This window comes from Orcinus orca, chromosome 2, assembly GCF_937001465.1.
Source record: "Orcinus orca chromosome 2, mOrcOrc1.1, whole genome shotgun sequence".
Lineage (NCBI taxonomy): Eukaryota > Metazoa > Chordata > Mammalia > Artiodactyla > Delphinidae > Orcinus > Orcinus orca.
This window is the reverse complement of record NC_064560.1, coordinates 189,350,346-189,364,022: the sequence shown is the minus strand read 5'-3', so window position 1 is coordinate 189,364,022 and position 13,677 is coordinate 189,350,346. Positions and strand designations below refer to the sequence as shown.

The window sequence follows — 13,677 nt, the reverse complement described above, 5'->3', positions numbered from 1 at the left end:
GTAATGAAAGTAATTAATGAAAAAATGTTATCCATGGTTTCCTTTGTATCTTGTAAACAATAAATAACTGTATTTTTTTAAATGCCAAGGACTGCAACATTTGTTTTTTTAATCAGCAAAGGTGTTATATATGGATACCAAAATTAGTTCATGTAAAAAGATTTATTAATCCATCCTTATTCTGATTAAAAGCAAAAGCAGTACATTCACTTATTTATTAGAATTCAGCATTTATTGCTAAAATAGACAATTTTTATCATCATTTTAGATTTTTCAAGAGGGAGTGTAACCTCAACAGATGATTTTATACTTTTTTTTTTTTTTTTTTTTTTGCGGTACGCGGGCCTCTTACTGTTGTGGCCTCTCCTGTTGCGGAGCACAGTCTCCAGATGCGCAGGCTCAGCGGCCATGGCTCACGGGCCCAGCTGCTCCGCGGCATGTGGGATTTTCCTGGACCGGGGCACGAACCCGTGTCCCCTGCATCAGCAGGCGGACTCTCAACCACTGCGCCAGCAGGGAAGCCCGATTTTATACTTTTAAGTGATTCACTTTTCACTTTGTATCTTTTGATTTCTTATGGCATGACCAATTTTGGCCATTTTGACCATTACAGAATATTGTATTAAGAAAATATCCAAGATTCAGTCAATGGCATGTACATAAGAAAGTTCTTTTTTATGATCCATGCTTCAGTTACTAGGGAATACTGCGTGATTATCAAATATAAATCGCTTGATGAAGTATCAGTCAGCTGTTTTATAGCTTTGTTGGAATCAATACTAGCAAAGACTTTTGTGTCAGTCTGTGCTGCGCCCTAGTGAGATCTGTTAACATTATGTTCTTTCTTTAATCCCATACTTACTCTTTTCATCATGTGAACAGTAATGTTTTTGTATTTGGCCGACTTATGTTTCTCTCTTTTATTTTTCACTCCAAGGATGCTGGAATCCATGTAAATAGGTTGGCTTGTGTAAGACAAATTACTTTCTTCTGTTCTTAACAATACTGAAGAGCACATTTTAGCTTTTCCCCCTTGCTAAATCTCCTTCATTATATTGTTTGCCTCAGGTTTTCTTTGACCTTTTCCTTATTATTTACTGCCTCATCACTTTTGCTAGCTTCCTTCTTGCCAACTTTCATCTTTGGCTTGCTTTCATTTAGCATAGTAATTCAGCTCTTAATCCACAAATCTGTTCATTGTAATCCTTTGTCTTCTGATTTTGGTAACACTACCTCTGATTTCTACAAATGAAGAAATAATGATGCGTTTCATATATAACATTTTTATCATATTTCATACATTCTGAAAAAATAATTCAAATGACTACATTTAAGTCTTTTGAAAATATGCTCTTTTGGTGTTTATTTCACTGACATTTTCTCTAGTAAAGCTTTTTAGGAATTTAATTTTTTTTATATAATTTATTTTTGGCTGTGTTGGGTCTTTGTTGCTGTGCGCGGGCTTTCTCTAGTTGCGGTGAGCGGGGGCTATTCTTCCTTGCGGTGCGTGGGCTTCTCATTGCGGTGGCTTCTCTTGCTGCACAGCATGCGCTCTAGGCACACGGGCTTCTGTAGTTGTGGCACGAGGGCTCTAGAGTGCAGGCTCAGTAGTTGTGGTGCACGGGCTTAAGTTGCTCCGTGGCATGTGGGGTCTTCCTGGACCAGGGCTCAAACCCATGTCCCCTGCATTGGCAGGTGAATTCTTTCTTAACCACTGCGCCACCAGGGAAGCCCTAATTTTTTTTTTTTTAATTTGAATTGTCTTTTGGTCTCCCTGATTTTGAAGGATCAGTATGTATGTGTAACTTATATAATCAGAATTTATGAAAGTCAGTAAGTACCTCATATTGACAGAATCCATGACATTTATCTTAACCTTCCCTTCTCTTATAACACTTAGCTTTGTGTGTCAGTAAAAAGCAGTGCTTTCAAAATTTCTAACTTTAGCTCTTTATTATTGAATTTTTGAAATATGCCAAAACTTTATTCTTGATTAGCAAATGACACTCTTTTAATATGCAGGTTTGCCATGCAGAACTTGAACTGGGGACTTGTTTTCAAGCGGTAAATAGCAGAATTCAGTTACAAATTCTTGAGGCTCAATACCTTCCAAGCTCATCAACACCCCTGACTTTGAGTAAGTATGTCAAAGTGGTTCAAAGTGGAATCTTCAGAAAATATTTGTAAAAGGTAGTTTTTTCCTGTGTTTCTTACAGTGAAGATTAAAATCTTAGTTACATTTGTTAGTTAACTTACATACTTACCTTTTAACTTAAAATTACTTTATTGGATTTCAAATTACTAGCCACTGTGTCCACCTTAATCCACTGGTCTCTTGATTCTTACCCAATTGTGACCTTCTTGCATTTGATGCTATTCTTTATTTAGCTCATTAGTTAATATAGGTTGAGTGTCCAGAAGACTGTCAGCTATATTTCACCAGCCTAGATAATTTATCCTCTCTCTAGGTCTGTACCCTTTTTTGGATACTCTGCTAACTAGAAACTTAATTTTAAAAAAAACTGAAAATATCAGATACAAACCTCAAAATACTTTCTCGCCTGTGCCTTTGAGCACAGCCAGGGATTCTGATATTTTGGTTGTCTAGGGCTGCTTCACATGGCTGCCGCTGGAGTGGGAGGTTTGAGGTCAGTCCTACCTAAAGGACTAAGAGTAGGACTAAGAGTGTTCCTCTTTCCTACTAGAAGAAGAGAAAATATCAGGAGGTAGGTAGAAGCAATGGATGTCCACTGTAACTACAAAGTAACTACAAAATAAATACAATTGAGCACAGTCCAAGAAGCTAGAAAAACAACAGCAAACACAAAGGAAAGTAGAAGTAGAAATTAAAGCTAAAGTTGAAGTTGATAAATATGGGGACAACAAAAAACCCACAAAATCAATAAAACCAAAAGATTTTTCTTTGAAAAGAATATTAAAATAGACAAACCTATAGTAGACTGGATCAAGCAAAAAAATAAAGAAAACATAGACAAGGAAGAGGATATAATTTCAATTTTGAATCTCAGAATATATTCAAAAATAAGTAAGAGGGCTTCCCTGGTGGCACAGTGGTTAAGAATCCACCTGCCAATGCAGGGGACCCGGGTTCGAGCCCTGGTCTGGGAAGATCCCACATGCCACAGAGCAGCTAAGCTCATGCACCACAACTACTGAGCCTGCGCTCTAGAGCCTGCAAGCCACAACTACTGAGCCCATGTGCCACAACTACTGAAGCCCACGTGCCTAGAGCACATGATTCGCAACAAGAGAAGCCACCATAATGAGAAGCCCATGCACCGCAACGAAGAGTAGCCCCTGCTCGCCACATCTAGAGAAAGCCCATGCACAGCAATGAAGACCCACCACAGCCAAAAGTAAATAAATAAATAAATTTATAAAAATAAATAAATACAGAAGACAATACCAATTATAACTGTGCCAATTCATTTGAACAGCTATATAAAATAAATGATTTTCTGAGGAAAAAAACTGTTGAAATTCACTCCAGAAGAGAGAGGAATCAATAGAACAATAACCATGTAAAAGTAGTTAAAGAACTGCCTCTAGGACTTCCCTGGTGGCGCAGTGGTTGAGGGTCCGCCTGCCGATGCAGGGGACACGGGTTCGTGCCCCGGTCCGGGAAGATCCCACATGCTGCGGAGTGGCTGGGCCCATGGGCTATGGCTGCTGAGCCTGCACGTCCGGAGCCTGTGCTCCGCAACAGGAGAGGCCACAACAGTGAGAGGCCCGCGTACCGCAAAAAAAAAAAAAAAAAAAAAGAACTGCCTCTAATAAAAGCAGAGGCCAAGATGATTTTACTGGCAGATCCTACCAAACTTTCAAGGAACATATAATTCCTATTCTATATAAGCTGTTCCACAGCATGAAAAAAGATGGAAAAAGTAACTTTATGAGGTTAGCATATTCTTGCTATCAAAACAGAAAGGACAGCATACACAAAAAATAGCTATAGACTACCATCACTTATGTAGATAGATGGAAAAATCATAAAATAAAAAGCAAGTAAAGTCCAAGTTGGCATTAAAAGAATAAGTTAAATTACCAAGACTATATAGGGTTGATTCTGGGAAACAAGGACAAAACAGTGCAATTTATTACATTAACCGGTATCTTCCTTTAATCAAAACTGCTAATCAGGATTACCAGTGATCTCCATTTTATAAATAATGGTCAGCCTCAGTTCTTACTTTGTGGCTCCCTCCTTTCTGGAAACTCTCTCTTTACTTTCTTGCTGTCTGGCAGCCCCAGCTCTGTACCATCACTTCTCAAATTAGTCAGACTGCACTTTTTGCTCGAGTTGTAAGCACTGTATGTCAGACTGGGGAGCAGGCTTAGGTGAAAAACTGTATAAACCTGAATTTTACTTAGTGAAGTTCTCATCTTTTAAGAGTTGACTCTCCTCTAGTTTCTTTCTCCTTTTCGTCAATGTTTAGCATCTTGAACAGTTGTTTTTCATATTTTCCCCAGAGTTTATAATTGTCATCTATGAGAGGTTAGTCTGTAAAAGCTATTCTACCATTACTGGAAGCTCTACATCTCAAACTTATTTAAAGAATAGGTTTTCTCTAGTGGGCATATGTTTAACTTCTGGAGTCTCAAGCAAAGAATTTTACCTATATAAATTTGTGAAATAAATTCCTCCAACTCTCCAAAGAGTTGGCACCTCTCTTTTGTATAATCCTTTTCAATGTGTACTCCTTTGCTGGTGATTGTTATTTATGTCTGCAGTTCCAGTCTTTAAGGGCATCCAGCTTAGAGGAAGAGTAAATTCATTTAAGGTTAGAGTAGTTACTTATAAATTATGATAATAATTATAAAATTTACTAGAGATATTTCCTGTTATGGCAGTTAGCTCATCAGATCTTTTAAGTAGCTTATTGATATTTTTATGACAATATATGGATATATTTCTTTATATGACATTTAAAATTTTTTATTTATCAAAATTTCTTATTCTTTAGGTTTTTTTGTGAAGGTGGCAATGTTTAGCTCGGGAGAGTTGATTTATAAGAAGAAGACACGTTTATTGAAGGCCTCCAATGGAAGAGTAAAGTGGGGAGAGACTATGATTTTTCCACTTATACAAAATGAAAAAGAAATTACTTTTCTCATTAAGCTTTACAGTCGAAGCTCTGTAGGAAGAAGACACTTTGTGGGGCAGGTTAGTAGGGAGTTTTTATCTCATGTTCTATCCTTGCACTTTTCTATGCATTTAAACAGTTGGTTAACAAAGGGAATACAGGATAAATTTGAGGTTGAATAGAGTAAAATTGTTCATCATAAATTAAAAATCAGTTTCACCACGAAAATCAAATCTTGTCAGGCTTTCTGCTTTAATACAAAAATAGTTGGAATTTCTGAGCAGTCAGGCTTCTTATCTTAAAATAAGTTTTCTCCTGAGCTTTTCAACTTTAAAATCAGTAAGAAAGATCAGTTTTTCAGTACTCCTGACTCGTTCCTTGTGAAGGAGGGAACACTAAGTATTTCAGTCAAATTTCTTAAGGCTTACTTAAGGTATCCAACTTACTTTATTCTGTGTCATGTTCAATTTAATGTTTAACTCTGTATGCTATTAGCTGAATTGTGTTAGATTTGAATTCCTAGAAAACATCGATTTTAACAGTGGTTGTGATATTATTTAGTCAGTATTGTCATCTGGATTAATCTTATTGAAAAATTCATAGTAATTTGTATAAGACAACATAACACTTGCTTACTTGCCAGTCCTACAGGAACTTGTTTCCTTTTGTAGTTCTTTCTTTACTCTAAATGAGTTACTGGTAGCTGTCCAGTATCTTTTATCTTAATTACAATTGTTTGACTCACGTTTAAATTCCAAAATCTGTATTATTAGTCTAAAGGCTTCTATTTGACAAGATGTTATTAGCAGTCTACCTGTAATCTTCAAATTATATGTGAATTTTCAAAGATTGATACTCTCACTCACTTCATATATTTTACCTAAAATATTTGTCAGAAATACTATAGTTTTGTTGTTCTTCATCTATTCTTTTTTTTTTTTTCTTCATCTATTCTTATTTGGAAAAGAGTTTGAATTCAAGACCTAGTATAACTAGCCAACTTTTCAAAGTCGTGAGGCCTATGAAATGAATTCAGTTAAAGTTTTCGCATATTGTCAAGCCTCAACTACCATGTATGAATGGAATAGATTTACCTGACAGATGATTTTCAGGATAACTTTTTTGGTGATTCCACTTTCTTGGTTGAGATTTTAGTGAAGAGTAATAATTCTGGAAGGTTCCTGTTGGCCATCTGTTCCCTCTGGCTCCTCTGGTTAGCCTCAGGAGCCACCATGGTGGGGCAGGCACATGTGAAATCAAGGTCTCCCACTCCTCTATCCGCCAACGCACTCTTATGTTATCTGTTTCATATGTTGGGGTGTTTTGTAAGATTTTATTTGAAGGAAAAGTTCTTCAGACCAAGAAATTTAGAGAAAAAAGTTTGAAAACCAAACCTTTTTGGAGTGCCCTGCTCCAATTTCTTTATTTAAAAGAATTAGAAACTGAGTCTCAAAGAAGTTAACTCCAAAGTAACAGCATTTGTTAGTGCTGTAACTGAGTTGAGGATTCAGGTTGTTTTGTTTCCTTGTTCACCTTGTCTTCGTGATACATAACATACAATGTGATATCTTATATTTGCAAAATGCTTTACAGTTTTCCCAAGTTCATTCACATCTGTTATATAAAGTTACATAAGTGATAGGTTCAATGAAATTGTTTGGTATGAAGAATGACTATTAGATTTCAATTAAAATTACAGTTTTATTTAATGTAGAAGATACTTAAAATGCACATTCCTTACCAATCAGTTTAAATCATGATTAGTCTCAATTAATCTTTACAAAAATGTTTTTGAGTGGTTGGAATCAATTGAGCTCCTAGATTTATTGAGAAAGAAAGGATACTAATAACCGTTTTGGAGGAAGTGATTTTGTAATATCTCACATTGAATTTTTAAATTGAATTGGGTCATATAAAATAGTCTTCAGTGACTAAATAGGTTAAGTGTTTTAACATCAAGTTTCAAAGAGAGAAATCAAACTTTTGGAAAAATGAAAAGATGTTTAGTTGAAAATATGTAAACCAAACGTCCAGCTGTCTTTCATTAGTAAGAGTAATTAATGGTTTGAACTCAGTTACCATTATTGTGTTAAGTTTAATGAGTGTACTGTTCCTTTACAGATTTGGATAAGTGAAGACAGTAATAACATTGAAGCAGCGAACCAGTGGAAAGAGACAGTTAAAAATCCAGAAAAGGTTGTTATCAAGTGGCACAAATTAAATCCATCTTGAAGACCCTGCACATTAATTTGGTGACAAACTTGACATTCTTTTAGAAGACTTACAATTTCCATTTGCTACCAATTTGAAGAGACAGATCAGTACATTTATCAATTTATTTATGGAGGCCATAATTATAGTATATAATGGATCTAATAGAAAATCAAACTTGGTAAAAAATGGGATGAATTTTACCAGATATCCAAAGTAAAGGAAATGCTTTAAAACTGGCCGAAATAGACAATAAAATAAATGGGTAGTATTACTAGGGCAACTAAATAAATTATAAAGTCAATGGGAATATCAGTCATAGATAGTTGCTGCTATATAATGTTTATAGGCTTTTTAAAGCTTTACATAGATATTCAAAATCCACTATATCAAGTCTCTGTTAGTACTAGGCTTTACCACTGTTTCAGTGCTAGTCAAGATTGATTAGATCTTAACTCCACTGTTTAACCCCTCGCTACATATTTTCCCTCAGAAAGCAAAAGTGAATTGAACCACTTCAACTATTCTCATTTGGGGAAAGTTTGTGGCCTGTGTTTATCATTACTTACCCTTAAGTCATCACATTGCCACTTAGTAAGCTATTTATCTCTAAGAAACTTCAGATATAGAAAACTACATTTTGGCAAGAATAAATGAAAACACCAGAAGGTTGAAGTTTAATTGGAAACCCAGTGTACACACATTTTGCTATGTTTCCTCCTTCACATCCTCTTTGTTTTAATTGGAGTTGAAATGAGGTTATCATCCATATGGCCCATCCTAATTAGCAGAATTAAATGAGCTTAAGTAGCAAATTTAATATTTTATGATAATCACTTCCTTGGTTTTAGTTTTTTAAATATAAATTGCTTGTTCTATAATCCACAACATTAGAATATGTTCCTGTATTTTAAAACTGGCCATACATGATAACATTATGTAGCAAATAAATATTTTCTGTTGCAGTTTCTCTTGGGTACTCATTACAACTCAGTATGTAGGGATAATTTCAGTTTAGTTGGTCAGACAAGCTATGACCAAAAAGCACAGTTGTTTGGAGAAACCAATAACACCATCCCTGATCTTGGAAAGTAGTGACTTTATTTTTGCTAATGGGTAGACTAAGTGCTTCATCTTCCATTTTTCTTTCTCTCTTACCTTGTACCACACGTGCCAAGAGATAGATAGTGATATTTCAGGCCACAAGTATACTTTGCTGTAACTTAAGCATGCCTTTTTCGTTTCTTGTTCTGTGTAGCTCATTAAGATTTTCCCAAATAAACACTAATTCCCCTTTTCATAGGTACCACCTTCTCAAGCTACAAAATGTACATACTTTACATGCCCTTTGCTTCTGGTGCCTAGAGTTTATGGTGTACCGGGGATGTTGACAGGTACTCTCTGACACTGCATTTTGAAATAATTTTTTTTAGATTTGTGAAAAATGGCATATTAGTGAGTACTCACATGGACTTTCAAGAGAAAAATCACCTTTTGTGGTGGTATTTTGAATCTTTGAGACAAATGGCAACTATTTTAAAAGATTTTTAAAAAATAGACTTTGTTTTTTAGAGCAGTTTTAGGTTCACAGCAAAATTGAGAGGAAGGTACAGAGAGTTCCCATATACCCTTTACCCCTGCATTTATACAGTCTCCCCCACTATCAACACCTTCCACCATAGTAGTACATTTGTTAAAGTCACTGAACCTTCATTGACGCATCATCACCCAAAGTCCATGGTTTGTATTAGGGTTTACTTTTTATGTTGTACATTCTGTGAGTTTTGACAAATACATAAATGACCTGTATCCACCACTCATATCATACAGAGTAGTTTCACTGCCCTACAAATCCTCTGCAAACACAACCATTTTAATAGCTACCAAAGAAAGAAGTGTACTTACTGGCTTTTAGATAAGTAACAGACTTTATTGTTTAAAAAAAGCTAGAATTTTATTTGAGCAGTTTTTTTGTGTTCTAGTAATGCTTTCAATTCCTAAATTTATTATAAGTAGTCATGTATTTAATGCAATTTCTAATTATTTAATTTTCAATATTTTTACAATATGTGTGTAATGTATAATTTGAAGGAAAGGTATGACTTCTTGGTTTCTTGTATGCCTTAGAATCCTAGGTAAATAAAAAAATTAAAAGAAAACCTTTTTATTTAAAAGACTTCAGTTAGAGAAGTGTTGACAACTAAGATCCCAGATATTTTAATTAGTGTTTACTTAAGCCTTTTTCAGATGAAGAGGTACTGAATACAGGTGATATTGTTTCCTTAATAGCTACTCATGTTATGAGAAAAACATTAGAAACTGGTAATAAAAAATGAGATACTATGCAAAAAAATCACTTCTCTTTGTACTTAGTTGGCATTTCTTGACCTTTACCCGCTTATAACAATGAGAGAGAACCAAAATGATACTTGGTAACCAGAGAAAGCCATGGAGAGCTCACACTGATAGCTGATAGTTTGCACAGTGCTAATCCCTAACAGTGTATTTATTTATAAGTCTTCAGATTAATACAATTAAATAGCTGCAGTCCATATCAAAACATAACATCTCTGTTTGGCTTTTGTTTGGTTTTGTATGATTTTTTAGCAGAACTAGAGAACTTACCACTGAAGTATATCAGATAAGCTCTTATCAGACTGTTCAGAGGGAACCAGTGGGATTTTGAAGTAAGTTACATAATTGTGGTCTGAAAATAACCTAAACTGATCTTCTGTTTGAATACAGTTATGTGAATTTCTCTGATACTAATGTACAGAAACTATATTTCCCAACAAAAATTTCCACTGTTTAATCAAATAATTGTTTTTTTATGAAGGATTTCGGAAATTTGCAATAAATTTCAACTCTTTATGTTATGGCAGTAATGGATATTTCAAAGCTGTATGTTTACTTTTGTTGTTTGGTAGGGTGTATTGAAGGAAGTTCCAGATAAAACGTCTGTATCTACAGTAGTTGTGAGAATGTTCACAGATGACCCTTGAAAAACACGGGGCTTAGGGGTACCACCCCCAACGCCGTTGAAACTTGAATATAACTTTATATTTGGCCCCCTGTGGTTCTGAATTCACAGATTCAACTAACCTTGCATTATGTGGTACTGGAGAATGTACTCACTGGAAAAAATCTGCATGTAAGTGGACCTGTGCAGTTCAAACCTGTGTTGTTCAAGGGTCAACTGTATTAGGGTTTCCAGAGAAATGGCACCAATAGAAGATAGATAGCTAGGGAGGGAGATATAAGTTTTCTTTTAATTATGAGGAATTGGCTTATGTTTACGGGAAGCTGAGGAATCCCACAATCTGCCAGCTACCCAGGAAAGCCAGTGGTATAATTCAGTCCAAGTCCACAGGCTTGAGAACCAGAGGAACCAATAGTATAAATCCCAGTCTGAGGTCAGGAGAAGATGAGATGAGAAGTCCCAGCTCAAGCAGTGAGGCAAGAAAAAAAAAAAAAGGGCAAATCCTCTTTCCTCTGCCTTTTGTTCTTTTCAGGCCCTCAACAGATTAGAAGATGCCCACCCACATTGATGCAAGTGCTAATCTCATCCGGAAATACCCTCACAGACACACCCAGAAATAATGTTTAATCTGGGCACCCTGGCCAATCAAGCTGACACATAAAATTAACTGTAGCAGATACCTCCTAGTGTTCTTCTGGTATGTTAGTTGTAATTCTTGTTCAACAGTAAATTTCAAATGCTTGAAGTTCTTGCTGAAACACTGAGAAGAGAGTTATGAAAAGTGGATATATATGAAGTACCTGTCCATTTTGAAATATGGATTTAAGACTTAAAAAGGTATTAAAGAGTGTTGACCTGAAATAAATAGACTGTGTTGACTGAAAAAAAATACACAACATAAAAGTTGAGAATTATGTTTTATTCAGTGGTTTTCTGAGGATTTCAAGCCCAGAAGACAGCCTCTCAGATAGTTCTGAGGGACTGCCCCGAAGAGGTAAGGGAGGAGCCAGGGTATATAGGGGTTGTTGCAGCGAGGACCAGGTAGTCAGGACATCAAAAGTCTACAGTTAACCAAAGAAAACCAGGCATCTCAAGGAGTTTAGTACTTTTCTGTGTGTGGAAAGACGCAAGGCTCATTGAATTCATTCCTCTGATGTGCACCTTAGCTCTCTGGGGCCAGTATCCTGTGCTTTCCCATCCTGAGTTCTCTCTGGGTGCAGCCCGTTTGTCTCTGTCCTGAGTTCCCTAAGGGCTCACTGTCTCGGGCAGCTTGATGGCAGTGTCCTTTGTTTACTGATATGACAACATTTTTTATTCAAAACTGCCAGATATTTCTCTAGGAAAGGTGGATTTATTTGGGATCAGCAGAAGATTGCAACTTGGGGTTGGCTACATGGTGAGTCACGTGCAAGTCCCCGCCTGCCAGCAAAGGAGAACACTTTTACAGAGAGGAAAAGGAAGTTGGGAGGGCTACCATAAACAAAGAGTCCATGGCTTTTCATTGGCTGAGTCCTTGCCAGGAAAGAAGAGGAGTCTTCCTTCTTGTTGGGCTCTGCTAGCATTGCAGGGCATGAGAGCTCCCCCTTCTGGTCTTCCAACTCTATTTTATTGAGTTTCTGTTTATTTGTTTACAAGAATTAATGTAGCTCTATAAAATTAGATTATATTTTATGGGTGATGAATTATTTGAAGATGAATGCTGCCTACATTTTCAGTAATTTCCTCATGGAAAAATTTTTTAACTTAGTAGTTACAGATTTTTAAACCTTTTCATGTATAAAAAGTCTGATTTCTAAAATAACAGTATTTTATTAAAATTGATAACTAAGTTAAATCATATAACTATAGCAACTATATAGCTATATTAAACCATAGGACTCTGATAATAGCAGTAGATGTCTAGAAAGAAAGGTCTGTATGCATTCTCAAATGGCTAAAAGATACCTGATTCCATGCTGGGATAAATCACTGAATGAGATATGTCTTAGAATATGATGGTTTTCATTTTCTCATGATGTGGAATTTGTTTTCTTGATGTGGAATTTGTTTTCTAGGTCACCATTCTTTAGTTTCTGAGGCAGGAGGATAAAATAGATTTGTCCTTAATTTTAACAGAGAGAAATTTGGTTGACTGTGACTCTGAGTTGTCTTTTAGTTTAATTCTAGATCGTTAATCTTTCTTGATTATACAATGTATGGACTAAATTAAAAACAAATTTTAAAATTAGTCATTTTTATATATTTAATAAATACAAAAATATCTATATAGTACTTCATGCAAAGAACTGTTCTAGGTGCTTTCAGGGACACAAAGATGCTCTTTACTCTGGGGTTTAATTTAGGGAAATAAAACAATATAAAGCAGGATTGCAATAAGAAGCAGGATTTGAGGTATATGGACAGAATGCTTTAGAGGCTCAACTAAAGAAATAATTAAATACAGCCGAAGGAATTAGGAAAGGTTTAAATCTCTGATCTGAAACACACGAAACCAGGCAGATTGGCAGCACTGTGAATTCGTGATCACTGACTCTGCCAAACTAGCAATCTTAGTTCATTTTTTTTATCAGCTGACTTACTGTGAAAAAGTTTGTACTTCCTTCCACCCTCTTCTAATCTTCAACCCACCTACTCCTGTCTTTACTTTAGTAATAGAATATATTATTTCATGCTTCACACAAAAAAACAATGTCAGGCATTCCTTCACCATCCCATTGTCATATCCACAAAGTTATTCTTACTTGTATCCATCCTCTGTTATGTTAGCAAGTCAGTTCTTTCTTGTGAATTCTGAATCCAATACTCTGCTTTTTCAGGAATCTCATTCCTTTTAATATGCCTATTCTCTCATTCCTTGAGCCTGTCCTCTACTGGAGTCTTCCTATCATCATTCAAAGCTCCTTGGTGCATGCATGACTGTCTCAAAATAGGTTGGTGATAAGTTCAGTGTAAAGAACCCAACAGACATCATTGTGGAGGTCAAGTGTCTGTATCGATGAAGGAACCTATGGAAACATTATATAAAGCCAGGGCAATGCGGCATGCTCCTGGTGTGGATCTGTCTTCCCAGATCCCCTGGGACCCCCCTGGGCCATACTACTATGAATGAGTCTACATGTGGCCTGTGAAGATTCCCAGAAGCTCTGTTTTCATTATCACAGGAAATTTTATTCTTTCTTCACTTTCCTTCTCTCACCAGGCTATTCATTCCCAGCTAAAACCTTCATTTCTGCTTGCTTAACAAGTATTGTAACCGGGAGAAAACAATCCCAACAAATTCCTGAGTAATTATTAAGAACTTAAGTGTAATTAATGAGTAGGAGCATTAGTTTCTCAGCATAGTATGTTAGGTCACCTACACTTCTGGCCTCTCTGTGGCCT

General features: G+C 35.9%; 1 protein-coding gene across 3 annotated transcripts in view; it reads left to right on the top strand.

Annotated features, from left to right (window-relative positions):
* The window catches only part of TC2N (tandem C2 domains, nuclear), a 44,827-nt gene extending 36,542 nt beyond the window's left edge, over window positions 1-8,285 (top strand). For 2 of the 3 annotated variants that reach the window (XM_033418866.2, XM_033418863.2), the window contains 3 exons: window positions 2,023-2,137; window positions 4,986-5,185; window positions 7,227-8,285. In XM_033418866.2, the coding sequence (XP_033274757.1) occupies window positions 2,023-2,137; window positions 4,986-5,185; window positions 7,227-7,337 (426 nt within the window). In that variant the 3' untranslated portion in view covers window positions 7,338-8,285. Of the gene's footprint in view, window positions 1-2,022; window positions 2,138-4,752; window positions 4,803-4,985; window positions 5,186-7,226 lie in introns of those variants that run through there. The other variant, XM_033418868.2, reaches the window with a different exon arrangement.
* The last annotated feature ends 5,392 nt before the right edge of the window (window positions 8,286-13,677 follow it).